Consider the following 25968-nt stretch of genomic DNA (forward strand, 5'->3'; position numbering starts at 1 on the left):
ATGCTTGGCGTGGGCTGGTTCCTGGAGAGGGCTGGGTCCCAGCCAACCAGGTTATGCTGCCTGGCCTCCACGCTTCTGTTCCCGTGCCCCGTGCAGCTACACAGAAATCCCCTTCTCTGGCCCCTCTCGAGCGCAGAGGTCCCCCGGGACCCTGCTACCGAGTGAAGCGGGGGCAGCAGCCCCCCCCTACCAGTCCTGCAGGCATGCTGGCTGTGTCCAGCCCTGGTTGCCTGTCCCCCTGGCTCGCCCCTCGGCTCTTGCTGGGGCAACCAGCTGTGTGCACCTTGCACCACCTTCACCCGGCTCTGCTCCCTCCCCCCGGTGCTGGCAGGAGCTGGCTCGGCCCGGCTGGTGAATCAGGACTTCCGTTTCCTGTGCTGTGCTGGGCAAGCTGAGGCTCTTCCCGGCCTTCCCCAGCGGGGGCTCGACAGCGCTGCCCCACGGTAACCACCTCAGTACCGGCCCTGCCCCCCTGGACTCGCGCCCCGGCACGACCCTCCCTCCTCATCTCCCAGCTCCTGGGGGCGTGCACGCCACAGCAGGTGCTGCTCCATTGCAGGTGGCGTCACTTAGAGGAAGCTTAATGTGAGGTTACAGACGGGAAAGTCGCGGTCCCCGTGTCGGTGTCCTGAGTGTCAGCCAGATTCCAGAGCCCTCGAAGCCCGGGATGTGTCCTGGAGGCCGTCGGCTTTGAAGTTCCGAGGTCTGACCCAGGAGTGACCTTGGGATTGCACCTGTGTGGTGCCCGAGCCCCAAGCCCCAGCGGGCTGGAAACACCCAAGAAGAGAAATCGAGAAATCGGAGACAGCAATGTTGAAAAGCAACAAAGTTTATTTGTTGGTTGTTACACAGGATACAGTGCGGGGGCGGGTACAGCTCAGCAGAAACGGGGGAGCCCCCAGGAGAAGCACCGCTTGGAGCCCAGAAATCGGCCCCGACGTATTGCCAACCCAGCGGTCACGAGGCAGAACTGCGGGTGAGGGAGGGGTGTGCTTACAAATGCGCCCGTCGGCGTGATGGCAGTGAGGGGGCGTGGCCAGGCCCCCAGGGGACCCTCGGGCTGCGCGTTTCCGTCAGGGGCTGCCATGTTGGTGCCACCCCTGGTGGCTGCGTGGTTAGCGGGGCGCGGCTAGTGGGCGGGGTTTCTGCTGTGCTTGGTCCAGAGCGCCTACTGGGTGACGCACGGCGACAGGTGGCTCTGGGTGCCCAGTCTCTTTGGTGGCTTCTTTTTGGAAGGCAGAGGGAGGCGGCTTTCTGGGTCGGCACGTGAGGTAATACGTTAGGAGGGAGCACCATGCTGGCCTCGCCGGCGGCCGCGCCGGCTCACAAGTTCTTCATGCACACCTGGCAGCGGCTGATGTGCGTGCGGATGAGGCCGGCCTTGAGCGTGTCGGCCGAGGGCGAGCCCTGGAAACTGCGCTCGGGGATGGTGGTGAGCCAGAAGCTGTACTTGTTGGCGTAGTAGTGGCAGGTGCCGCGGCCGCCGTTGCACTCGATGAAGGGCGTGGCGCGGAAGTCCTCCAGGCAGCTGCCCGGCGACACCAGCGACTGGCCACCGCCTTCGTCCCCGGCCGCGGTGTGCTGCGGGGAGGGGGAGGGGGAGACGCGGTCAGGGCCAGGACCGGCGCACCACGCGTGCTGGCTGACCGCCCTGCAGTGCCCACTGCGTCTGTCAGGTTTGATTTTCTGTCAGGTTCACTGAGCCACAAGTCAGTGCCAGGGGACCCCTGCTTTTTTTTTTAAATTTTTTTGCCACCTTAAAGTTCTGCTTTGCCTGTACGCGTTTTTAGCTTCCGCAGGGAGGCCTCTGAGGCCCTGCTGGGAGACGCTGCCTGCGTGAGCCCCGGGAGGAGCTGGCGAAAGGCACTGAGTCGGGTGCACACATACAGGCGTGTGCTGTACACACGTGCAGTGACACGCACACAGATATGTACACATACAGGCGTGTGCTCTACACATGCAGCAACATGTGCATGGATGTGAGCGCACATACAGGCGTGTGCTGGTACAGACATGCACACTGACACACGTGCACATACAGGCGTGTGCTGGTACAGACATGCACACTGACACACGTGCACATATAGGCGTGTGCTTGCTGGTACAGACATGCAGTGATACATGTGCACATACAGGCATGTGCTGTACACACATGCAGACATGTGCACAGATATGTGCACATACAGGCGTGTGCTTGCTGGTACAGACATGCACACTGGCACACATGTGCACATACAGGCGTGTGCTGTACACACATGCAGACACGTGCACAGATGGAGGCCTCCACCTGGGTCCGCGCCCTCAGAGCAGGCGCGTGCCACCTACCATGAGGAAGGAGTACCCGATCCACAGACTCCGCCAGCCGGCCGGGCAGTGGGGGATGGACACGTCCTGGCTGTGGACGGCGATGGCGACCGCGGGGGCCTCACACACGGAGCAGCGGCTGATGTAGGGCTTGATTTCGTCCTCGGCCACGGGCATCATGGGCAGCGGGGCGGTGGTGGACAGCCAGTAGGACTTGTCGTTGCGGCTGGCATAGTAGCAGACGTCGCCGGGGTTGCAGTACAGGAAGGGCATGGTGCTGAAGCGCGCCAGGCAGGAGCCCGCCAGGCCTGGGGGAGCAGGTGCGTGAGGCCCGGCTCCGGCCGCCCGGCTGCTGGGGGCCCGCCGTGGCTCCCACTGCTGTTTCTGGTGCACCGACTACACGCATTTCGGAGGGGCCCTGCTGCTCTGGACACAACGGGCCACATCTTCACGGACTAGCCCCTGTGCTGGGGGAGGGTCTTCATGGCCCCTCCCAGCGGGAACTCTGGCTGTGCCCACGTGGCTGTCTGTGGGGACAGCCTTGCTGACTGAGCGAGGCATCTCCCTCGCCACATTGGGTTTCTGGGACTGGAACTGGCCCCCTCCCCCCTTCCAGGGTGCAGGGTGCTGTCTGCCCTCCAGGCCTCCCGTGAGGCCATTGGCTTTGCTCCTGACGTCTTTTCAAATTCATAGAAGCTGAGTGCGCAGACTGGGATGGGCGCGGGAGCCTGAGGCTGCTCAGCTTCCAGCTCTGCACTCCGGTCCGTCACTCTCAGGCCTCTGTCGGTCACCCCCTGCACAAACGCACCCCCTCCCGGCTCCCTGTGTCCACGGCCCAGGTCTGAGCAGGGAGGACCGGCCCCGCCCAAGGCCTGCAGGGAGGGGGCTCAGTGGACGAGTGAGAAGGCAGACCCTGCAGTGTGGTCCCGAGGCCTGGGGCACAAACGCACCCCCTCCCGGCTCCCTGTGTCCACGGCCCAGGTCTGAGCGGGGAGGAGCGGCCCTGCCCGAGGCCTGCAGGGAGGGGCTCAGTGGACGAGCGGGAGGCAGGCTCTGCACTGTGGTCCCAAGGCTGTGTCCTTCTCACCTGACCCCACAGGATCGTGGGGGACCCGGGCACCCAGTGGGGGCAGCCCACCCGCCCGGGACCCCGGGGGCACCTACCCAGGTCCTGGTTGTGAGCCTTCTCCTGGCCCTCGAAGTAGAGCAGGCTGTACCCGCTCCAGAGCTTGTTCATGCCCAGCGGGCACATGGGCTCCTGCTCCGTCTGGCTGTGCTTCACCAGCAGGTAGCCAATGCTGACGCTGCGGCCTGGCATGCCGGGCAGCCCTGGGCTCCCAGGACGGCCGGGCTCCCCTGTGGCCGGGAGGAAGCAGCGCCGTGAGCCCCAGGCCGCAGGTGCACAGCGCTCGTGGCTCCTCCCAGCGCTGGGTCTCAGTGCCCTGCCCCTGCCTCTCCCGGGGTCAGAACCCAACTCGGCTGCCTGGAAAGTCTGCCCAGTGCCTGGCTGTGACCCGTGTCCAGCACAGCGACCCTTCAGGGCTGCTTGGTCTCCTGCCATCCCCTCCCCCTTCCATAGACGGCCCCCTCCCTGTCCCTGTCTCCTACAGGGGAGGGACGCCCCTCTGGTGGTGTCTGGCTGCTGGCTGTAGCCCCGGGCTGGTGGCCAGTTGCTATAGGTTGATGACCCCGAATCCGAGACGCCTGGGGCCAGATTTCGCAATATCTGCACGTAGATCCCAGGCTGCCTGGGAGACGGGACCCCGCGTCCTAACGCGGAACTGACTTGGAGATGTTTCTGAAGCCATGCATGGCGTGGACATGTCCACTGTGGCGCCACGTCGCACTGGAGCGAGGCGGGTCTCAGGACGTGGGACGCAACCTGGATTTTCCCCCATGTGCGGTCACGCGGCCGCTGTTTAATTTTTAGCACAGCTGCTCAGACCCTCGGCCTCAAGAGCTCAGGTTGATAAGAACGCAGCTCAATTGCTTTTCTGCACAAACTGCTGTTATTTCCGGTCTCTTCCATCCTGCCATGCACGAATAACTCAGAAGCATCGCCGGCCCTCCCAGTGCCCCCGCGAATTCACTTGCTGTCCTTGGGGCCCACTCCCCGGGGGAAGGAAGCCGCCCCCCCCCAGGCTCTGCTGGCTGCCACAGACAGGTGGGTGCTGTGAGCAGGAGCCCCGCTCCCTGCCTGTGTCTCCCCTGGCCCCCATCACTCACCTTCCTGGCCGACGGGCCCCTGGTGTCCCATGGGTCCCTGGTCCCCCCGGAAGCCTGGAACAGCAGACACGCCGCCTCTGCCCTGGGGCCCCGCTTTGCCGGGAGCCCCCCGGAAACCTGCAAGCCACCAAGGCAGCGTGAGTGACAGGGCCTGGCCACGCCCAGCACCACTGGTGCCCGGGAGGGGCGCGTGGGGGAGAAAACAGGCAGCCTACCTGGCTCTCCAGGAGGGCCCTGGGGCCCTATCTCCCCCTGCGCCCCGGGAGGCCCCCTCTTTCCCTGGGGGCCCACAGGCCCGTGCTGGACAGCGATCCTCTGGGGAAGTCCTATGATGCCTGGGGACCCCACGGGGCCAGGGGCACCTGGGAGGGAAGAGACAGAGCCCAGTGAGCCCAATTGAACTTGCTTCCTGTTTCCTCCTCGGCGAGGCCCCAGCTCAGCCCAGCTCCCGGGCTCCCAGCCTGCGACAGCGCCCCGGGCAGGTCCCCCGGTGGTGCAGCAGCTCAGCGAGCGGAGAAGCCACTTACCCGGGAATCCCTGGTCGCCCTTGGGGCCCTTGGGGCCTCGGTCACCTGCGGCTCCGGTGGCTCCCGTGTTTCCCATGAATCCCTGCTCCCCCCTGGGGCCTGTGACACAGGCAGGCGTCAGGGACACGCGTGTCCAGGAGGTGCTCTGCTCACCGCTGCCCACCTGTCCCGAGGGCGCCCCTACCTTTCTCCCCGGGGAGGCCGAACACGCCAGGCCTGCCCTGGGGTCCCGGGTCGCCGGCCCAGCCTTTGCTTCCGGGGACGCCTGCAGCCCCTGGACTCCCGTCCTCTCCTTTGCTTCCGGGAAGGGCGGCAGGGCCGGGTGGGCCGGGGGGCCCTCGGTAACCTGTGGGATCGGCGACGAGAGACCAGGTAAGGCAGGGCCCAGAGAGGGGTCACTGGGGGCGTGGCGGCAGCCAGACCCGGCCACGGCTTGGGGGACCCTGGGGGCAAGGTGGCAACGCGAGGTGGCTCTTCTCTGTTTAAATCACGGCAAAGTAAATGGGAGGTGACGTTTACCCACGTGACCGAGGACTGCCCACTGCCCTGCGGCCGTCACCCCCTCCAGAGCCCTTCTCACCTCCTGAAACCCCAGCTCCGCCCCCACGCAAGCCCACTCCCGCTCCTCCTGCCCGGCAGCCTCTCAATCTGAGCTCCGGGCAGCGCACGTACGAGGCGGCCACAGGATCTGTGTCGGGCCCAGCGGCCCGAGCAAGGGTCCTCCCTGGTCAGCCTCGCCCGTGAGGGCTGAGGAGCGGCCACCCGACGCAGGGACCCTGTGTGGGCGGTGCGTGCACCTGCCGAGGGGCACTCGGGCTGCCCCACCCCTCGGCCAACGCCGCTGCCGTGGACGCTGATTTACAAGCGGCCGCGGGCGGCTCCACCTGCCGGCTCTTTCCAGCAGGCAGTTAATACGCAGTGAGCAAAGGCAACTTAGGCCTGGTGACCGCTGAAGCACGGGGAGGCGCAGGGCCCTGCACCTGTCGCTCGCGTCCCATGCTCTGCAGGGCCAGCCCTGCTGGCCGCTGCTCCTTTAGCCAGAGTCTGGACACGGTGTGGAAATGTGTCCATGAGTCCACGCACGGTGGTATGCTCCCTGCTTACCTTGCAGGCCGAATATCCCCGCCGCCCCCTTGTCGCCGGGCAGCCCGGAGATGTTGGAGGGTGGCGTGATGCCGGGGAAGCCCTGCAGGCCTGGACTCCCAGCTGGGCCTCGCTCCCCTGGGGAGGACACGGACAAGGTTACCTTGGATACCAGCAGGTCACCCACACCGCCACTGGGGACGACCAGAGCCAGACTCTGGGACACAGACTCGGGGTCAGCGGGCTCCACACTCCTGACTCGGTCTCCCTGGGCTCCTCTGCAGCTCTCTAGGTACACGCCCACCTCCACGTGGACGGGAGCCCCCTTGATGGCTGAGTGGGGGAGGTGGGGAGGAAGTCCCCTGGTCCCCCCCCCCCCCCCCAGCCTCAGCTGGCCCAGCTCGGGCGCCATGCATGCTCCTTGTAGAGGCCTGAGCTGGCGCCCTGGGACCAGAGGACAAGCCGAGACCTCACCTGGCACTCCCCGCTCCCCTTTCTGTCCAGGGACTCCCAGGGGGCCTGGGAGCAAGTTCGCCTCCCCTGGGTCACCCCTCTCTCCAGTGGCGCCTGGGAAGCCGGGATCTCCGTGGGCGTCGGCACCTGCAGGAGTGGGAACAGCAGTGATGGTTACGGTTTCCACCAGGCAGAGTCGGCTCTCCCGAGTGAGAACTTGGTGTGACTGGAGAGGCGGTGGCATCGGAGCGCAAGACCCGGGAGCGACCTGTCTGTGACCCCCTGTTCTATGGGGTGGCACATGGGGGCCTCTCAGATGGCCCAAGCTCATGGGAGCATTTGGGCCTGGAGCCAGGACCCCGTGCCACTCCTCCTGGCTCCCAACCCTCGGCCTTAATCAGGTCTGAAAATTGAACACTATTTAAAATCTCCCTGGCTCACTTGTTGGGCTTGAAAGCCATCAGTGGCAACAGGGTAACTTGAGGGGGGTGTCCCTTCCTTTGCCCAGAGCCACTGGAGTCAACACGTGACTCAGAACACGTGTGTGAACGTAGGCACCACACATGTGCGTCAAACATGACTATGCGAATTGTGACAGGTGCAAACATGTGTATGAAATGTGCATTGGAACACAGTGTATGTATGACTCATCAGAACATGTGTGTGAATGTATGATGTGCATCAGAACGTGTACGTGTGACATACATGCATCAGAACATGAGGGTGTATGGATGACATACATATACCAGAACGTGTGAATGCATGTATGACACACATGCATCAGAACATGTGTATGTATGACATACATGCATCAGAACATGAATATGTCTGTATGACACCCGTACATCAGAACCTGAGTGTGTATGACATACATGCATTGGAACATGTGTGTGTGAATGCCTGTATGACATACTTACAGATTCATGTTCTAATAGCAGCCATAGGATTATGGGTGATTTTTTTCTCTTTACATGTGTTTCTAAGCGTTTTTCTCCACTAAACATGGACAGTTACTCTAACTGCAAACAATGAAAGTTGGGTTTTCAATAAAGGGAAAGATACAAGTTTCCCCTTTGTCAGTGCCCAGGTCCTTCCATGTTCTCGGTCCAAGTCCGGCTGACAAACACTGACAGCAAGGACAAGGACGTGGAGGTTTAGGAGGAAGACAGACACGTGAGACCACAGCCTTGCAGGGGCTGTGCCCCCGCGGGCGGCTTCCGGGCAGGCACCGTGGGATGTCCGCATCCCTGGCGCCTGCCTCGTACCAGCTGAGCCCTAGGTTGGGCGGTAGGGCACGGTGAGTGTTCTGCATAACGGAGTCTGCAGCCCCCAGACCTGCAAACCGTCCTTGTAGACACCGCCACTCCCCCCACCCCAGCCCAGAGTCCCCGCCCTAACCCCTGGCCCGGCGCCAGTACCTGGAGACCCCTGGAACCCTTTGGTGCCTGGCAGGCCGTGCAGTCCGCCGATCCCTCGGATCCCGGGGAAGCCTGCGGGAAGTCACGTGCGGTCTGTCTGTGCACTGGGACCTCATGGGGGCTGCGGCCGGCAGGGGCCCTCGGGAGAACTCGGCCACGTTTCGCTTGCTGTGAGGCCGGCACCGGCAGCGCTCCGACTGCCCGGTGAACGGGAGCCCCGCCCTCGGGCCTGAGCGCTGGGCCCCCAGACCCCGGCACCGTTTTCACGGGCGCTTGCTTAGGAGTGCAGCCGGTGAGCACCTGGTGTGAAAACTGCTTGGAGCAGAGGCCCTGCCGTCCCTCCCAGTCCCTCGGGACTCGCAAACGTTTCTAAAGTGGTCACCACGATGGACAGACACCAGCTGCGGCTCTCATCCTTGACCCTGTGCGCGTAGCTCAGTGCAGCCATGCGGGGGCTGGGAACCTGGCACACCCCGCAGGGCTCCCCAGATCTCGCAGGGACACTTGTGAGCGTGTGCCAGCCACGTGTGCCCAGGGGCGGGCTCGGAGGCCCCTCGGGAGGTCTTCATTGGACCCCACGTGCACCTGCCTTGTAGTCACACAAGTCTTAAGGGGCTGATGGAGGGCATTTGCCACGCAGCCACGGCTCTGCCTCTGGGTGACCACGTGCGGCCAAGGAAAGTGTCGCCTTACCTGGTAAGCCTGGTGCTCCTGGCCAGCCACGGTCTCCCTTGTCGCCGGGCACTCCGATCCGCCCCGGGTCACCCTGCGGCCCCTGGAGCCCCGTCAGACCGGGGAAACCTGCGGGGAGGGGAGGCCGTTAATGCACGCGCACAGCAGGAGCCCCGTGTCTGGGCCTCTGGCTCATTCCCAGGGCCCTGTTGGCTGCAGCTCCCCGTCGGGTGGGGAATAAGCCGTCCATTCAGCCAGCACGCACGAGGCTTCAGCCCCCACGTTCGAGTCTGGAGGATTAGCACAGCCTTGCCCACTGGGAATCGGCCTGCAGCTCTGTCCTGGTGCTGGCCCCCACGGGTCAGCAGTGGGCCACGGAGAAGGCCTTGAGAGCCTGGCGTCTCCGAGCTTGGGGCTGAATGCAACCTGGGCACGGTCCGCTTCCCGTCACCGACTCAGGGTCCCCACCCAGGCTGCGGCACGCTCCACACACAAGGGGGTCTCTGAACAGCTGCGGCCTCCCAAGCCGGTCTGAGTCCTGGGCCCCTCCTCCCACGGGGGGCTCAGGTGTTCCCCACAGCCCAGGGGGTGTCTGCGTCCTGGTGATCTGACCGAAGGCAGAGCTAGAACGGGCGGGGTCTGAGGCCAGTGTCCCCTGAGCCACGTGCGACCATGCAGCGGGGGAACAGGCCACGCGGGCTGCCAGTGCCCTGGGCTCGGGACGCTGGTGGCCGCGGGCCATCTCACCTGTCTGGCCTTTGAGTCCGGGCGGGCCTTGGGCTCCAGTCAAGCCTGTTATCCCTGGGAAGCCGACTTCCCCCTCCACTCCTTTCTCTCCAAAGAACCCCTTTAGACCTGGAACCACAGACGCGTGTCAGTCCGGAGCTTCGTGCCGGGGGGGCTCGAGGGGCCCCGGCTAACAGAGCCCACAGGCCCATGCTGAGGCTCTCCAGGCCGGGGCGGCACACGGCGTCTACCCAACCCCGGCCTCCGAGGAGGCTGCCAGCCGTCTCTCGGGCCGTGCCCCGCGGGGTGGCCTCCTGCCTCCTGCTTTCGCTGCGTCCGCTCTCTCGGCTGCTGGCTGCCACGCTGTGGGGTGCTCACGCAGGACCTCGGGCCTCCCACCGCCAGCACCGTCGTGGGCAGGGGTCCTGAGCCAGGCCCTCCTTGCTCCTGAATTCCTGACTACGGCACGAGGTCACGACTGCCATTTTAAGCTCCTGCATTTCCCGACACTTTGCTAAGCAACCACAGAGAACTAAAACAGAGCCCTTATCGTAGTGATTATTATTATTTTTAAATTTGAGAGGCAGAGGGAGTCAGAGACAGGGAGAGGGAACTCCCAGCACCGGTTCACTCTCCAAATGCCCACAGTGGCCAGGGCCGGGTTGGCCACAGAGCCAGGGGCTGGGAATACATAACCCAGGTCTCCCACAGGAATGGCAGGAATCCAGTCACTGAGCTGTCGCCGCTGCCTTCCGGGGTCTACACTAGCAGGAAGCTGGATCAGGAGCCGGCAGTGGGAGCCATGCTCTGATGCGGGCACTCTGATGCAGGGCGGGCCCCCTCTGGGGTTTGTCACACCTGCCCCTGGGTGAGCTTCCCCGGGGGTGATGTCATAGGTCCCGGGAGGGCCTGGGATCTGCATCTTAGACACTGCAGGTGAGTCAGGGGTGGCCACTTGAGGGACACGCCTCCACGGAGTGGGGACATTCAGTGGCAAGCATTTTAGGCGTTTTTCTGGTAACACGTAAGCTTTTGAAAACCTCAGAACAACTTGAAGACCACATAATCCCCTGTATTCTGTCTTATTTTTAAAAAAAGCTATTTGAGAAGCAGAGAGACAGACAGAAAGGGCTTCCATGTGCGGGCTCACTTCCCAAGCGCCCACAGCAGCCACGACCGGGCAGGCGGTACTTAGCAAGTTCTGACCGCCTGGCCGGCAGGTGCAGGCTCGGGCTGCGGGGGAGGGGTGATGGGAATGCCGCACGTACCTGGGACTCCAGCGCTGCCCTGCTCCCCCTTCAGGCCTGGGCTTCCTGGGAGGTCTATGGTGTCCCCAACATCACCTGCCACAGGAACACGTGACGGTTAAGGGCGCCGGCTGGGAGGTGGCGAGCTCGCAGGGGCGATGGGCTTCAGTCACCACGGCACCTGCAGGCGCTGTCCCCTCCGAGCCCAGGCCCCCGCTCTCGTGGTCCCAGCACACTCACCGAAGTCTCCCGTGGGGCCGAGCTCGCCGTACAGGCCTGCTATCCCGGGGGCGCCCTTGTCACCCTGGAGGGAGGGACACACGAGCCGCATCAGGAGAGTGTGGGGAGGCAGCTGCCATCTCTTCATGTGTGTGTACATGTGTGCACATGTAATGTACATGTGCATGTATGTGATATGTAACATACATCACTAAGTTTACAGAAGCTGTGATGCAGCACCGTGGGCTCCCTCTTCCCCGGGGACATTTCACACTGGCGTGGCTGTCACAACCGGTGAGCCACACCCGGGTTCCTCTTATCCCTGCCACCCCTCCTGGCCCGTAGCCGTCAAAGTTCTGTGTCCAGATCGGGGGCTGCTTCTGTGTGATTTCAGCTCCCACACGAAAGGGGGAACACGCGGCGTTTGTCTTCCTGGGTCCTGCAGCCCAACCACAGGCCTGGGTTCCTTCTCAGAGCTGCGTGGCTCCATAGACACACGTGTTTCTTATGCAGACGTCGGCCGACGCACACCCTGGCCGAGGCGCACGGGGAGCAGGGGCCTCCATCGCAGTGGGTTCATGGCCCCTGGGCACCTGCCCGGTGGTGGGCTCGCTGGATCCCAGGTGAGTGTCCTTGCCCAGTGGGCGTGAGGACAACACTCGTCCCCCTGCGAGGTGACAGTGCAGCAGGCTCGGCCAGAGCATTGGCACGGTCAGCATGGTGCACGGCACTCACGTCGGTGACGCCGACCCCGTCCTAACCCTGCCTGGCTAGGTCACAGGGCGCCGCTGCTTCCCATCAACGTGTGAGGGAACACAGAGCTTAGGTGATTCTCCCAAGGCCACCAGCAGGTCCCGGCTGCCACTTCCTCTGCCGTGATGCTCGGGTGGGAGTTCTGGTCTCCAGGTTCCACCGGGCTGCAGCACGGGTGCCGCTCTCTTCCTTGGAGTCGGCTTTGTGGAGGCACAGCTGGTGTGCAGGAGCGCGTGCCGGTCGTGACACAACATGCCCTGGACGTCACCCAGGCGACACCGCGAGGAGCACAGAGAACACGCCCAGGAGCGCACGGCCACAGGCTGGGGCCCCTCTGCTGACCCTCCCCCAGCGAGCGGCCTCCCCGTGGGAAGAAACACCTCACACGCCTGCTGTGACGGCTGGCCGGGGACCCCGTCGCAGCACCGTGCATGGCCTGCGGTGCGCAGAGACCGGGCACGTCTGTTCCTCTCTCTGCTGGCTGCCATGTGGGCTGTGCCGCGGTCCGGGGCTACCAGGCAGACAGCAGCTGTGCACACCGGTGTGCTTGCTAAGGGACCCGACCATCTGCACATGGGCTGGCTACGAGACCCCTGAGCCACACGTCTGGGAGTGCCAGCAGGCAGAGGGCCGGGTGATGACCAGCCAGGGCCTGGAGGGTGCAGCTTTGCAGCAAGGGGGCCAGACCTGCTGTGCCCGGGCCGTGCTGACCCCACTGTGAAGGCCTGGGCTGAGTCAGCCCCGTGCCGGGGACCGTGAGGGTGCAAGGTCTTTCCGTGAAAGAGGACGACAGAACTCCACGACCACCTTCCCTGTGCAGGTGGAGAGGGGAGCCCTGCCCGGGCTCCCCCAGTGTTGCTGGCCCATAGAGGACGCCCATCAGGTGTCACGAGGACCTGGCCAGGCCCCGTGCCCACTGGGGCCTCTGGGATGGCGCAGAGGCCTCTGGGAAGTCCAAGTTTGACCCTCGCAAGGCCCCCATGAAACGCAGGTGCCATGCTCCATCCCGCGACAACCCAGGAGAGGGTGGTGGTGGCCGGGCCGGGCGCCCAGGCGCTGGCCACAGAGCCGCTCCCTGCAGGGGTCCATAGCCCCAGCGCAGCCCAGACGCTGATTCCAAACCGGACTCCAGCCCGGCCTGGCCTCGGCAGCTGTGGGACCTAAGCACCCTCCCCAACCACCGAGAGGAGAGAGGAGCTTGTAGAGCGAGCCGAGCACAGGACACCCACTCACCCGGCTTCCTGTGAACCCTGGGAATCCGATGATCCCAGGGGGGCCAGCCACCCCAGGAAACCCCGGCAGGCCCGGCACGCCGGGGACGCCAATGTCGCCTTTGACTCCTTTGATGTGGCCGGGCCTCCCAGGCAGCCCCGGGATTCCCGCCAGGCCAGGGACCCCCGGCATTCCTTGGATACCTGTGGGAAGACCGGGGTGGGGCGTGAGGCCTGCTGGGGATGCGGCGCCTGCCCCCCACCCTGGCGTGTGCATTCTGCAGTGCACTGGGCGCCCTCTGCGGCGCTGTGTGCCAGCACCAGGGGCAGGTGTGGGGCGGGGGCCTCACCTTTCAAGCCCAGGTGTCCTTTCAGCCCCATGGGCCCTTCGTCGCCCTTCTCCCCTTTGATGTCTTTCATTCCCGGCAGGATGATGGGTGGGGGGCCCGGAGGGCCGGGGTCCCCTCGGCTGCCTGGAAGAACAGGACGCCGTCACGGCCCTGACCCAAAACCACCAGGCAGAAAGGGTCCCCCAGCCTTGGCTGTCGTCGCCGCCAGAGCCCAGGCCCAGGGGGCTGCAAGTCCCCCCCGGGCCGGAGATGGACAGGCCGTCCCCGGCTGAGCGAGCGGGGCCGCACTCATTAACCGCGGCTTCAGCGCTTACAGCAGTGCTGGTGTGGACACCCGGGCGCAAAACCACACACAGACCCTGGCCTTGGACACTGAGCTGCCCGGCCGGGGGCCGGATCCCAGGGCAGGAAACAGCACGGGGGGCCAAGGGCACGGGCCTTGCCAACAGGAATTTGGCTTTGAAATGTCATCATTTTGCTTGAGGGCCTGAGATCCACATGACAATGGCTTGAAAATGCACATATACATGCACACACATGCGCACACACGAACACATGCACACATGTGAACACACATGAACACATGTACACACACACGAACACTTGCACACACATGCATATAAACACCTATACACACACATGTGGGGGCGGTGCTTACCTTTGACACCTGGCTCCCCCGCCAGGCCTTTCAGCCCAGGAATCCCAAAGAATCCTGCCTCGCCTTTGGTTCCAGGGAGCCCAGGCCGGCCTTTGAGCCCCAGCATGCCTTGGAAGCCGTCCATCCCGGGCGAGCCTCTCTCCCCTTCAGAGCAAGAAAGCGTGGCAGTGTCAGGCGCCGATCAGACGCACAGCATGGGGGTGAGTTTCTGGGGCAGCAGTCTCCAAGCAGCCACACTCGCATGGGGGACTGCAGCCTGGATATTGGGATACCACGCTCGGGGGCAGGGGAGCAGGCAGAGCGACCACAGGTGCACCGGGCTCCTGTCCACAGGCCATCAATAAGGAAGGCACCACGGGCACGGCACCCCGCGTGGAAATCCAGCAGCAGACCAGGGAGAGCCCGACCTGACCACAGTCACAGCACGGTCTCGCCTGGACCCAGCTTGTGTGCACAGAGACCGGGGTTCCTCTGGGTTATGGCTTTGTGTCCACCCCGTGGGCATCTCCGCAAATCCCCACACATAGCAATGCTGCCTCTCAGCCGGGAGCAGCCTCTGACCGAGGCATGGGCACTTGGGATAGCTGGGTCCCCCCGTCCCCACCCCGCCCCGAGGCTCTGTGGCATCAGCCACTTGCCCAGGGTCTGCCGCCCCTGGGGAGAGAGCCCTGAGCCTTGGACCTGTGGCCTGCGGGGCCCACAGTGGCCAGGGCCGTGCCCAGGGTCGCCGTCAAGCCAGTACCTTTCGGCCCGGGGGTGCCAGGCATTCCGCTCATTCCTTTGAATCCAGGGTTTCCCGGCTGGCCTCGCTCGCCCGAAAAGCCGGCGTCCCCTCTGTCCCCGGAGAGGCCTTTCATGCCCACAGGGCCGGGGACGCCTGTGTCCCCAGGTTCTCCTCTGTCGCCAGGCAGACCTGTCACGAGGAGGGGGACACACACGGGCTGCAAACACTTTCCCGAGAAGAAAGCTTTCTGGAAACAGCGAGTTTTCATGACGCGCCGAGTGCGGGAAGCCCCTCGGGCTGGCTCCACGGAGGTCCCGCGGCCAGGGTCCAGTGCACCTGTGGGTGCGGCCCCCTGCCCCCCGTGGCTTCCTCCACCCAGGCCCTCCTGCCCCTGAAGCCGCGGAGCTGAGTGACAGGGGGAGAGGCAGGGGTGTGGGGGCATGGCCAGCCCTGGCTAGGACATAGTCGCCGGGTGAGTCAGGAGCCTGCCCGCTCCCGCTGCGTCCCAGGGAGTGGCTCCAGTCGCCTCCCCACACAGGGCCATCTGACCTCAGGAGCTCCCGCACCCCACGGCAAGCTGCCCACTTCCCAACTCACTCCTTCATTACCAGCCACCGTCAGCTCCCTGGGGGAGGGGGCCCTCGCCCTGTAACTCGGCATTCAATGCTGTCTGAGCTCTGATCCTAACACAGGTGAGGTCCCGGTGGGGCGGCGCCCGCTTTCTCGGGGTCTGTGGTGCACGGAAGGGCCCTGTGCAGACCCCTGAGGTCATCGCCAAGCGTGACCCCTGCCCACGGCCCAGCAGAGGACGGGCGCTCTCACGTTGCCATGGGCGCGGCGATGGGTGAGCGGCTGTGGCCTCCCACGCCGTGGCAGGGAGAGCGAGAGGCGGAGCAAGTGCTAATTTAGCAGGCGTGGCTCTCACTGGGCAAAACGGGCGATGGGAAACTAACCCAGCCAAGAAAGCGGCAGGTCGGGCTCCGCCGCTGTGCCGGGCGCGGTGAGCAAGACCCTCCCCGACTTCCTTCCTCGCCCCCTCGGCCACGTTCCTGGGCCCGGGTTCTCTGCCCACCCCCCACCAGGGTCCCTGCACTGCCCAGGTCCTTGTCTCTGGCCGGTTCTCCCCCAGTCAGAGCAGCCACGTGGGTTTGCAGGGTTAGCTTCCCCCCGGAGGGCTCACTACCCAGGTCCCAGCTCGACGACAGGCACAGGGGAGGAGCCGGCGTCTCAGGCTCGTTAGAGTCTCTCTGGCCGAACCTCACCCCTAGGCCGATCCTGGGGGTCCCTGGCTGCGGGTTCACCGTCAGCACTGTGCTGCGAGGCCCCACCCCTTTGTGTGGGAGGTGCACTGGGGTCTTACCTTCAAGGCCTGGGGCGCCAGGAAGCCCCAAGGGCCCCGCCGGACCAGGAGCCCCCGGAAACCCGTGCTGCCCCGGAGGCCCCTGCAGTCCCTGCTGGCCCGACGGTCCGGGGAGGCCGAGCTGCCCCTTGAGCCCCGGCATCCCGGGCATCCCCTGGCTGCCTGCGGGGACAGAGACGAGAGAGGTCAGGCCACCACCTCCCTCGACTGGCTCTGGACTGCAGGGGACCCGGACACGTGCCGAGGCGCGACTCAGGCCGTCCCCAGAGCAGGTGACCGACACCTTGCTGTGGTCCCCTCCCGCCTTCTACAAAGGCACCCGGAAGTGGGCACTCGTGGGGTTGATGCTGCACCAAAGCACGATTTTCAACAAGCTTTTCCCAGTTGACGCGGTATTCTGACTACTTCGTCACACTTAAAAATATTCTTGGCAAACATTTAAAGGCTATGTGAATAAAGTATCCCACAACATGGACAATCTAACTTATTCCATTGAACTCGTCCCAGTCCCCTTCTGTGTACAAAGTGCTACGGGGCCATCCATGTGCTAGGCACGGCAGCCGCTCTCCCTCCACGCCGACTGCACGGTCTGCCGAGACCAGGGGCCGCGGTGAGCGCCGTGCACCTCGAGCAGAGAGGGCGCGAGTTACTCCTGGCTTGTGAAAGGCCCCGCCACCAGGCTGTGCTGGCGACAGAGGCCGAACACGTTACTGACACAGCACCAGCATGTCACTGTCCTAGCAACATGTTATAGCACAGCAACATGTTACTATCATAGCACCAACATGCTACTGCAAGCAACTTATTACTGCCATAGCAACATTAACTATCATAGCAAATGCTACTACATACCACCATGCTTCTGTCATAGCAGCAACACATAACTCCATAGCAACATGTAACTGCACAGAACCAACTCACTACATAGTAGCAACATGTTACTGTCAGCACCAACATGTTACTACACAGCAACACATGACTACATAGCAACACGTTACTACATAGCACGAACATGTTACTGCATAGCAACAGGTTACTACTTAACATGTTACTTCACAGCACCAACATGTTACTTCACAGCACCAACATGCTACCGTCACAGCACCAATATGTTACCACATAGCAATATTACCTCTTAGCAATATGCTACTACATAATACTATGTTACTGCCTTAGCAACGTTACTACATAGCAACAACATGCTACTGCCACATCACCAACATGTTACTGCATAGCAACGTTACATCATAGCACCACATGCTTCTGCACAGCAACACGTTACTGTCATAGCAATACACTACCACATAGCACCATGTAACATGCAGCAACATGTAACCACATACCAACCATACATTATCGCATAACCCCCACGTTATGGTACAGAAACATGTTACAACATGACAACATGCTATGACATAACAACACCATGTTACTGTCATAGCAACATCGTACTGCAATGTTCTGCAGGAACACAGGCACGGAGCAGGAGAGAAAGCGGCAAGACCCGAACCCCAGCACGCGGCCACCTCTCACCACGCCTGCCCCTCACTCACCTGTGAAGCCAGGGGGACCCCTCTCCCCGGGGAGGCCTTTCAGCCCGGGCTGACCGGGCAGTCCAGCATCGCCTCTGGGTCCGGGCTGGGCCCCCAGGACTTCTCCAGGAAGCCCCCTGTCCCCGGGGGCCCCAGCTGGCCCCGGCAGGCCAACAGGGCCTGGTCGTCCGTCCGGTCCAGGCAGACCTGTGGCGCCTTTGGATCCTCGGGGTCCCACGAACCCTGAAAGAGAAGAGGTCACATCACGGCCTCCGTCCTCCTAGGAGAAGGGCAGGTGGGGCAGCCAGGCCAGGCCAGGGTCCCTGCAGCTCCTGACGCGGGGAGCCAGCCCCTCTCACAGCCTCTCCTGCTTCTCCCCAGCATTCGGCTCAGGTGGACAGGGCCTCGAGAGCTGCCCACTCCTTGACCTGTGTCATGTGACTCATGGGCTCCCGCGTGCTCAGAGAACCCCCAGATAACTTCTGTGGGACCTCCTGGGGCGCAGGTGCGAGTGGGGGACACAGCTGTGCCTTGGATGTGCCCAGGGCCAGCAGAGCCAGACCCTGGCCTCCGTCAGCTGCTCCCTGGTCGCTGGTCAGCTTGGAAACCCCGCGAGGAGGAACAGAGACCCCTGCGTGGTGCCCACTGTGAAGACCAGCACCCTCATTTGGAGTGGGGGGGGCGTGTGCCTTTGGCTGGGGTCCAAGGACCTCAGCTTGTCAGCTCCCGTTCAGGGCACCTGGCCCTGCGAGGCCTCAGCGCGAGCCCCAGAGCTGCCGGTCACATGTGCATTTGGAAGGCAGGACAGACCCTAGCCACAGTGAGAATCTCGCTCACAGAAGGTTCTAGAAGGGATCACATGACGTCCAGGGGATGGGAGACAGAGCCCCGGGATGGACGCCGGCCGCTCCTGTGTGCCCGATGTTTCAGGGGCACGTGAAGGGGTCCCCTCCCATCAGGAAGTGGTGGCTTCCCTGCCGGTGCTGGGGCGCCCCCGGGCTTGGGCTCAGCTTCCTACAGAGGGGGCTCAGCTCTGGAGCAGTGTGGGGGTCGGTGTTTTACTGTCTTCTGCGTGTGCCGGTGGGGTGCAGGCTGTTTTGGAACAGGACTCGGGCAGCTCCTCCCTGGGCGGTGCCATGGCGCTGTCCACCGCAGGGCTCACGCTCACTACCACAGGCTCCCTACCCACACGGCTCACACACTCAGCTGTGCGTGCAGAGGACCCCGGGTCCCTGCACACTCGGAGCACACGCTCCTGTCAAGTGACCAATGCCGGGACGTGGTGCCCGTGACAACGCTGACACTGTCCAAGCCCGAGGTGCTCCGGGCAGGGGGCACACAGCAGGTGTTCCCTACGGGGCCACTGCCGTGCGGTCAGGCTGGGAGGGGTGAAGGCAGGGTGAAGGAGAGCATCGCACCGTCCATAGGAGCTGTCTCTCCTCTCCCCGTCTCTTCCTCCCTGCAGCACCTGGAGGACCCTCTGCAGATGTCAAAAACACACCCCCCCCCAACAACTGCGGCCCCCAAGTCCCCCGCATAGCAGCTTCTCCATGCTGGGTTAACAGGGCGGCCCTGGCCCTTTCTGGCTGCGGGGCCGAAGCGGGTCCCGTTCTCACTCACCCGGGGGTCCTGGGAACCCTTCACGGCCTGGATCTCCGGGCAGACCCTTGAGCCCTGGGGGTCCGTCGGCTCCTGAGAATCCGGGTATCCCTTGGAGGCCTTTGGCACCTGGACACCCACGGAAACCATAAGTCAGGTGCTGGGGAATGGGGAGGGTGTACACTTGGCCGGACTTGGGCAGTGAGGAGGCTGGGGGCTGGCGGCCCGGCCCAGGCCCACTCACTGCCCGCGGGCTCCGGCCCAGGCCCACTCACTGCCTGCGGGCTCCGGCCCAGGCCCACTCACTGCCTGCAGCCCCAGCCCTCTCACTGCCCGCGGGCCCCGGCCCAGGCCCACTCACTGCCTGCGGGCTCCGGCCCAGGCCCACTCACTGCCTGCAGGCCCCAGCCCGCTCACTGCCTGCGGGCCCCAGCCCAGGCCCAGGCCCACTGCCTGCAGGCCCCAGCCCAGGCTCACTGCCCGTGGGCCCCGGCCCAGGCTGGCTGCTCTGGGGCCGGGACCTGACTCTCCCAGCGTGACTCCCACCACGTGCCCCTCACCACACGCTTCCTGCAGAAGCGGCTGCAGCGAGTGGTGGTGTTTCAGGATGACGGATCCCGGCCACGTCCACCTCCAGATGGCACCTGCCCTCCGGTGGCAGGGTGGCAGGGGCACAGCGAGAGGACGGAGGCCGCCTGCAGCACCTACCTGGAGGTCCTGGGGGTCCCGGCGGGCCAGGCAATCCCTTGGGCCCTGCAGCACAACCTGGGGAGAGAGTGGAGAGATGACGCAAAGCACTGCTGGCCTGGGGCTCGTGGCCTCGGCCACCCCAAGGTCAAAGCCGTGTGACGAGAGCCATGCAGCCACCTAACCGATCCTGGTTTTGATGTCAAATGAGCTTAATTTCATTGATAATGGAGCCAGACTGTTAACATCAAATGAAAATTAAGTCAGTCCAGTCCAGTCCAAACTGGTCCTCGCCCTCCTGTGGAGCAACAGCCTCTGCCCAAACCCGACTCGTGGCATCCTCCCCGGCGGGTCCGCGTGGACGCTGTCCTCTCGTCCAGAGGCCGCATCTGTGCATGGAGGCCGCCTGCAGGTGCACAATTAACTCTCGGCCTCCTCCCTCGCGACTGTCACTGGGAATTGACCACAGCGAGCAGCAGCTCTGAGTGGACAGACTTCAGCAAGGGCCATGGACGCTTCTGGCAGGTGTGGCCCAGGGCCAGCGCCACCGGGGGGGGGGGCCTGCCTGTGGCCTCTGCTCAGCTCGCTGGCAGCACAGCAATTCCTGGCAGTCACTCCTGTCTGCCTGCCCCTCCCCGACCCGACGTCACGGCCAGAGCGTGGACAGCGCCTCGGCCCCTCTGCCCGCTTCCTCAAGGCTTTTGTGGTGCCCCTTGGAACAGCCCGGAGTCTTCTGTGGGCACGGGGCAGGATTTCCCCTGTGGGGGCGTCAGCTGCATGGCTCGCCCCGGCTGTCACTCATGCAACGTGCCGTGTTTCCCAAGCCCTCGGCTGCTGCTGTGCCAGTCAAAGGTGACCCTTGCGCTCCAGATGGTGGGAGGCACACCCAGGGCTGCTACCCCAGTGACGCCCCCGCGGCTGCACCTGCAGGTGCAAGTGGCAAGCTTGGTGCTCCCCGGAGTGGGGCGGGGGGCACGGTGCCTCCTGTGCCTTCACACTTGGTCTCTGGCTGACCCCTCTGCCCCCCAGACCTCACAGGGAACCCCACCGATGGCAGTGCGCTGGTTCCCGCTCCTGGTGGCCTCCGTGCAGGACTCCCGGCGCCCCACGAGAACCATGGCTGCTACCCGGCTCCCGAGCGCCCTGCAGAGCTCCTTCTCTTTGTTGCATCTTCAAAACCCTGAGCTGGGCACAGCGTGCCACGCAGGTCCACGTCCTGCAACCCAGCCTCCCGCTTCGGTCGCCGCATCGGCCACAGACACTCCGCCCCGTCCACAGCGCCCGGTCGGCCTCTGCACAGCTCTCTTCTCCCCAGCAGTGCCCCTTGCGTCGGGACACCTGGGTCCTCCACGTCTCCCAGTCCCCATCCGTCAAACCCGGTCCTGTCTCACGTCCGCCCCGCCCCACCCCATCCTCTGTTGACTTCTTGCCGCTGCCATGGGCAGCTGTGGACGCGGAGCCACACCGCGCTCGCCGCTCGGGCCGGCGCCGGGTCTGCACGTCTCAGCCTTCCCCACTCCGCACCCCGCCGGGCTCCCTGTGGTATTGGCTTCACAGTACCTGGCAGGACGGCCTCCTGTCCATCACCTCCGGGCGGCCTCTTCACACCGGTGTCGCAGTCTGTGGGAGACAAGACCACAGAGTGGGGTGGTTTATAACCCGCTAGCTCATGCGTGTGCGTGGGGGTGGTGGTGGGAACCTGTTCTGGACGTCTGTGCTCAGCCCCCCAACTTCAGCCCCACAGGGAGAGGCTCCTCATCCCCCCACCCCGCCCAGAAACCCAGGTGGGGAAGGGCCTGGGGGCCCCTGGGAAACAGGTCCCCAGGCAAGGAGGTGGGGAGCACGCGAGCACTGGGCAGGTGGTGGAGACTTTGGGGAGAAGGGAGGCGCTTACCTATTTGTCCTGGGGTTCCCGGGGGGCCTGGGGGCCCGGGGAAGCCTGGCGGTCCAGGTAAGCCGGCATCCCCGGGGAAGCCACGCTCGCCTTTGGGGCCGGGCAGGCCAAGCCCCGGGGGGCCCACGTCTCCGGGGCCGCCCTTGGTGCCTGGGATGCCCGGGTAGCCCGCGTCTCCTGGGGGGCCCCTGATGCCGTCACCCTGTGCGACAGTTCCAGACACATCTGCTGTGAGCAGAGACACCTGACACAGCGGCTCCTCCCAGCCCCCCCACTCCGGGGGATCTGGCGCTGAGGACACAGACCCCTGAGAGCCCTGGGACCCTGCTGTCACTGTCCAACCAGGCCACACCGTGCAAGGCCACCACGCTGAGTCCAGATGCACACCCTACCCCTGATGTCACTCAGGGTACACGCGTGCAGTTCACACCACACATCACACACCCAACCACACACACATCACACACCACACACACCCACTCACACCCCCCATCCCCACGCGCACACACCACACACACACACATCACACAGTTCCTCCCCCACCAGCACAGGTCCCCTGTGCCCACTCACGGGAGGGCCCGGGAGGCCCGGGAATCCGTCCAGCCCGTCGCGTCCGGGGACGCCATCGTCACCTTTCATCCCAGGCACGCCGGGGACGCCTGGCTGTCCTCTCTCACCTGGGAAAGAATCCGTGTGACAGGCCACTCTCACCCAGTGCCCACGTGGCAGCCACGAGTCCCTGACCACTGACCTTTGGTCGTGATTGTCCTAGAATCTCCCTTTGCTCCTTTGGGTCCAGGAACTCCCGTGAGGCCAGGGGCTCCCTGGGGAAAGACAGGGCAACATGTGTCCTCCCCTTCGCGCTGGGTCTCCCAGTGAGTCCAGGCTGCCGGCCACCGCCTGTCACGGAGCCCGGTGGCACCAGGATCTTTCCCAGACACTAGCAACACTCCCTCTCTGGGTTGTGCAAGAGGCGGCTGCTGCCGCGGGGCTGGGACAACAGCACGCAGGAAGTGGGCTTTTCTTCCTTCCTTCCTTCCTTCCTTCCTTCCTTCCTTCCTTCCTTCCTTCCTTCCTTCCTTCCTTCCTTTCTTTCTTTCTTTCTTTCTTTCACAGGCAGAGTGGACAGTGAGAGAGAGAGAGAGAGACAGAGAGAAAGGTCTTCCTTTGGCGTTGGTTCACCCTCCAATGGCCGCCGCACCACACTGATCCGAAGCCAGGAGCCAGGTGCTTCTCCCGGTCTCCCATGGGGTGCAGGGCCCAAGCACTTGGGCCATCCTCCACTGCACTCCCGGGCCACAGCAGAGAGCTGGCCTGGAAGAGGGGCAACCGGGACAAGAACCCGGTGTGCCGGCGCCGCAAGGCGGAGGATTAGCCTAGTGAGGCGCAGTGCCAGCCGGGCTTTGCTTTCTAAATAATGAGTGTGCGATGGACGCAGTCACAGGAGGCGCTCGGGGTGTGCCCCTCGGGCCAGCGGGGGCTGTCGGGGACACAGACGCAGCACGGCATTCGGGATCTGAGCGGGGACAGGACCGAGCCTAAGAGCAGAGCTCCCTGAGCAGGGGGCACAGACCCCGTCCTGAGCTGTTTGCTTTCCGGATGGAGGCAAAGTGGAGGGAAACCTACGCACAGAGGGGCTTAACCAGCGTCGGCGGCATCTCAGGCTGGGAAAGCCAGCCCCGCACTCTGGGCAGGAGAACCGGTGAGGTTAAGGGTTGCGCTTTCGTCCGTGTGACGTGCTGGGCTTTGTCCTATCTTCGCTAGAAGCTGGGAAAATCTCAGTACAGGTTTAATTAAATGGTGCCTCACAAGTGACCATGAGTTCTCGCTCCTGGAAGATTCCACACTTGATGGGTCCAGTTAGTGCTTTGCAGAGAGGGGAGACGTTCTTGTCCCCAGCAGGCACTCAATAAACACGTCCATGTGAATTCACTGTGAATTCACTTACTGGCCGACGCCTGTACCCCATCAGTGCAGACGTGAGCTGTCCCCACTGCACTGCCATTCACTGCGGGACGACACACACACCCAGGGCCTTGGACAGATGCTCTCGGGGCGCGTGGGACCCAGCGGGGCGAGCCCCTGTGTGTGGGAGGCGAAGTCCATGAGGCAGCAAGGGGCCTGGGACTGCATTTTCCTCTCTGCAGAACTCCCAGGTCCCAGGCGGGCACAGCCAGGCTCCTCTGAGCCGTGGCTTTCCGTGGCCGCCACCCCTCGCACCACGCTAGGAGCCCGATCATCCCGCCTGCCCAGCCTCGTGTCCTCAGCGACGCCTTTCTCCATCGCTGAACGACGGACTCTGGCTCTGGACATCTGCACTTGCTTTTTAATAGGGGTAGAACTTCTTCACATGCATCTAAACTTTGCTATGAAACGGTTGGGAAAACCCGCCAGGAAGAGGACCTGCTCGGAAGATCTCTAGGCAGGACACAGAAGCCGCCCTGTCCAGGGCCGCCACAGCAGGAACTTTGACCCTTCAGGCACGGGGAGCTCACGGCCCACCTGGAGGCCTTGCTTTCCGCACTAAGGAGATCTGCACAAGATGCCGAGTTGTTGGCAGAGGGGAGCCCCTCTCACGGGTTCCCAGTTACAGCCCTGCCTGTATTTCTGCTGACCCAGGGCCTCCCCCTGTTTATCTGTTGAACCCTTTATTTGGTGGGCATGCAGACACAGAAAACCTAAACAGCCCATAACCAAGACGGAGGCCGACTCCGTCATAAAGACCCTCCCTGCAGAGAACAGCCCAGGTCCCGATGGCTTCACTGCTGAATTCTACCTGGCGTTTAAAGAACGAATCCCAATTCTTCTCAAGCTACTCAAAACCACTGAGGGAGGGGATCCTCCCAAACTCCTCCTGAGGCCAGCAGCACCCTAATCCCAAAACCAGAAGAAGACGCAACAGAGGAGAGGACTACAGACCAGTTTCCCTGATGAACATTGATGCAAAAATCCTCAACAAAATTCCAGCCCATCAAATCCAACAACACACCAGGAAGATCATCCACACAGACCAAGTGGGATTTATCCCTGGTATGCAGGGATGGTTCAGTATTCACAGATCACTCAGTGTGATGCCCACACTAACACTGCTGAACAGAAACCATATGGTTATCTCAATGGATGCAGAGAAAGCATTTGATAAAATAACACCCTTTCATGATGCAAACTCTAAGCAAATTGGGTATAGAAGGAACATTCCTCTATACAATCAAGGCCATTTATGACAAGCCCACGGCCAGAATCATAGTGAGTGGGGAAAAGTTGGAAGCATTCCCGCTGAGATCCGGACAAGACAAGGATGCCCACTGTCACCACTGATATCCAGTAGAGTCCTGGAGGTTTTAGCCAGAGCCACCAGGCAAGAAAAGACATCAAAGGGACACAAATTGGAAAGGAGGAAGTCAAACTATCCCTGTTTGCAGGTGATATGATTCTATCAACTGGGAGACAAAAAAACTCCACTAAGACAACTGGAATTCATAAGAGTTCGGTGAAGCTGGAGGACAGAAAACCAACACACAAAAATCAACAGCTTTTGCATACACAGACAATGCCATGGCTGAGAAAGAACTGCTAAGATCAGTGCCACTCACAATAGCTAATAAATAGCTAGAAAAATTTAAATATCTTGGGATAAATTTCACCAAATATGTGAAAAATCTCTACAATGAAAAGCACAAAACATTAAGGAAAGAAATAGAAGACACAAAAAATGGAGAAGTCTTCCATGTTCATGGATTGGAAGGATTAATATAATCAGTATAGCCATACTAGCCAAATCAATTTACAGATTCAATGTGATCCCAATCAAAATACCAAGGACATTCTTCTCAGCTGTGGAAAAATGACCCTAATATTCATATAGGATCACAAGAGATCCTGAATAGCTAAAACAATCCTAAATGATAAAAAACAAAGCCGGAGGCATCACAATACCAGACTTCAAGGCATACTCCAGGGTGGTTATAATCAAAACAGCCTGGTACTGGCATAAAATAGACATGTGACCAATGGAACAGATCAGAGACCCCAGAGATTAGTCCATGCACTTTGACAGGTGAGCTAAATCAGTCCCTGGAGGAAGCACAGTCCTTCAACAAATGGTGTTGGGAAAAGTAGACCTCCACTTGCAAACCACACATCTGATAAAGGATTAATATGCAGAACATGCAAGGGGCTCAAGAAACTCAACAAGAAAACAAACAGCCCAGTTCAGAAATGGGCAACGGACTTGAACAGGCATTTCTCAAAGGGTGAAATCCAAACGGCCGACAGACACGTGAAAACACGCTCAGGCTCACTAGCTGTCGGGGAAATGCAAGTCA

General features: G+C 62.5%; 1 protein-coding gene across 1 annotated transcript in view; it reads right to left on the reverse strand.

The window, feature by feature from the left end:
• Nucleotides 1-811: 811 nt before the first annotated feature.
• Nucleotides 812-25968, reverse strand: part of COL4A2 (collagen type IV alpha 2 chain) — a 135234-nt gene continuing 110077 nt past the window's right edge. Inside the window, exons 23-48 of the mRNA XM_051849971.2 lie at nt 22395-22467; nt 22214-22320; nt 21644-21845; nt 21310-21369; nt 19771-19827; nt 19084-19191; nt 17485-17706; nt 15932-16093; nt 14590-14760; nt 13848-13991; nt 13190-13312; nt 12862-13043; nt 10897-10960; nt 10678-10752; nt 9431-9538; nt 8705-8812; nt 8012-8083; nt 6615-6740; nt 6162-6278; nt 5242-5403; nt 5058-5156; nt 4746-4892; nt 4531-4647; nt 3469-3660; nt 2326-2612; nt 812-1581 (exon numbers count right to left, since the gene is read on the reverse strand). Of these exons, the coding sequence (XP_051705931.2) occupies nt 1324-1581; nt 2326-2612; nt 3469-3660; nt 4531-4647; nt 4746-4892; nt 5058-5156; nt 5242-5403; nt 6162-6278; nt 6615-6740; nt 8012-8083; nt 8705-8812; nt 9431-9538; nt 10678-10752; nt 10897-10960; nt 12862-13043; nt 13190-13312; nt 13848-13991; nt 14590-14760; nt 15932-16093; nt 17485-17706; nt 19084-19191; nt 19771-19827; nt 21310-21369; nt 21644-21845; nt 22214-22320; nt 22395-22467 (3543 nt within the window). The 3' untranslated portion in view covers nt 812-1323. The remainder of the gene's footprint in view (nt 1582-2325; nt 2613-3468; nt 3661-4530; nt 4648-4745; nt 4893-5057; nt 5157-5241; nt 5404-6161; nt 6279-6614; nt 6741-8011; nt 8084-8704; nt 8813-9430; nt 9539-10677; nt 10753-10896; nt 10961-12861; nt 13044-13189; nt 13313-13847; nt 13992-14589; nt 14761-15931; nt 16094-17484; nt 17707-19083; nt 19192-19770; nt 19828-21309; nt 21370-21643; nt 21846-22213; nt 22321-22394; nt 22468-25968) is intronic.

The sequence above is a fragment of the Oryctolagus cuniculus genome, chromosome 9 (genome assembly GCF_964237555.1).
Source record: "Oryctolagus cuniculus chromosome 9, mOryCun1.1, whole genome shotgun sequence".
Lineage (NCBI taxonomy): Eukaryota > Metazoa > Chordata > Mammalia > Lagomorpha > Leporidae > Oryctolagus > Oryctolagus cuniculus.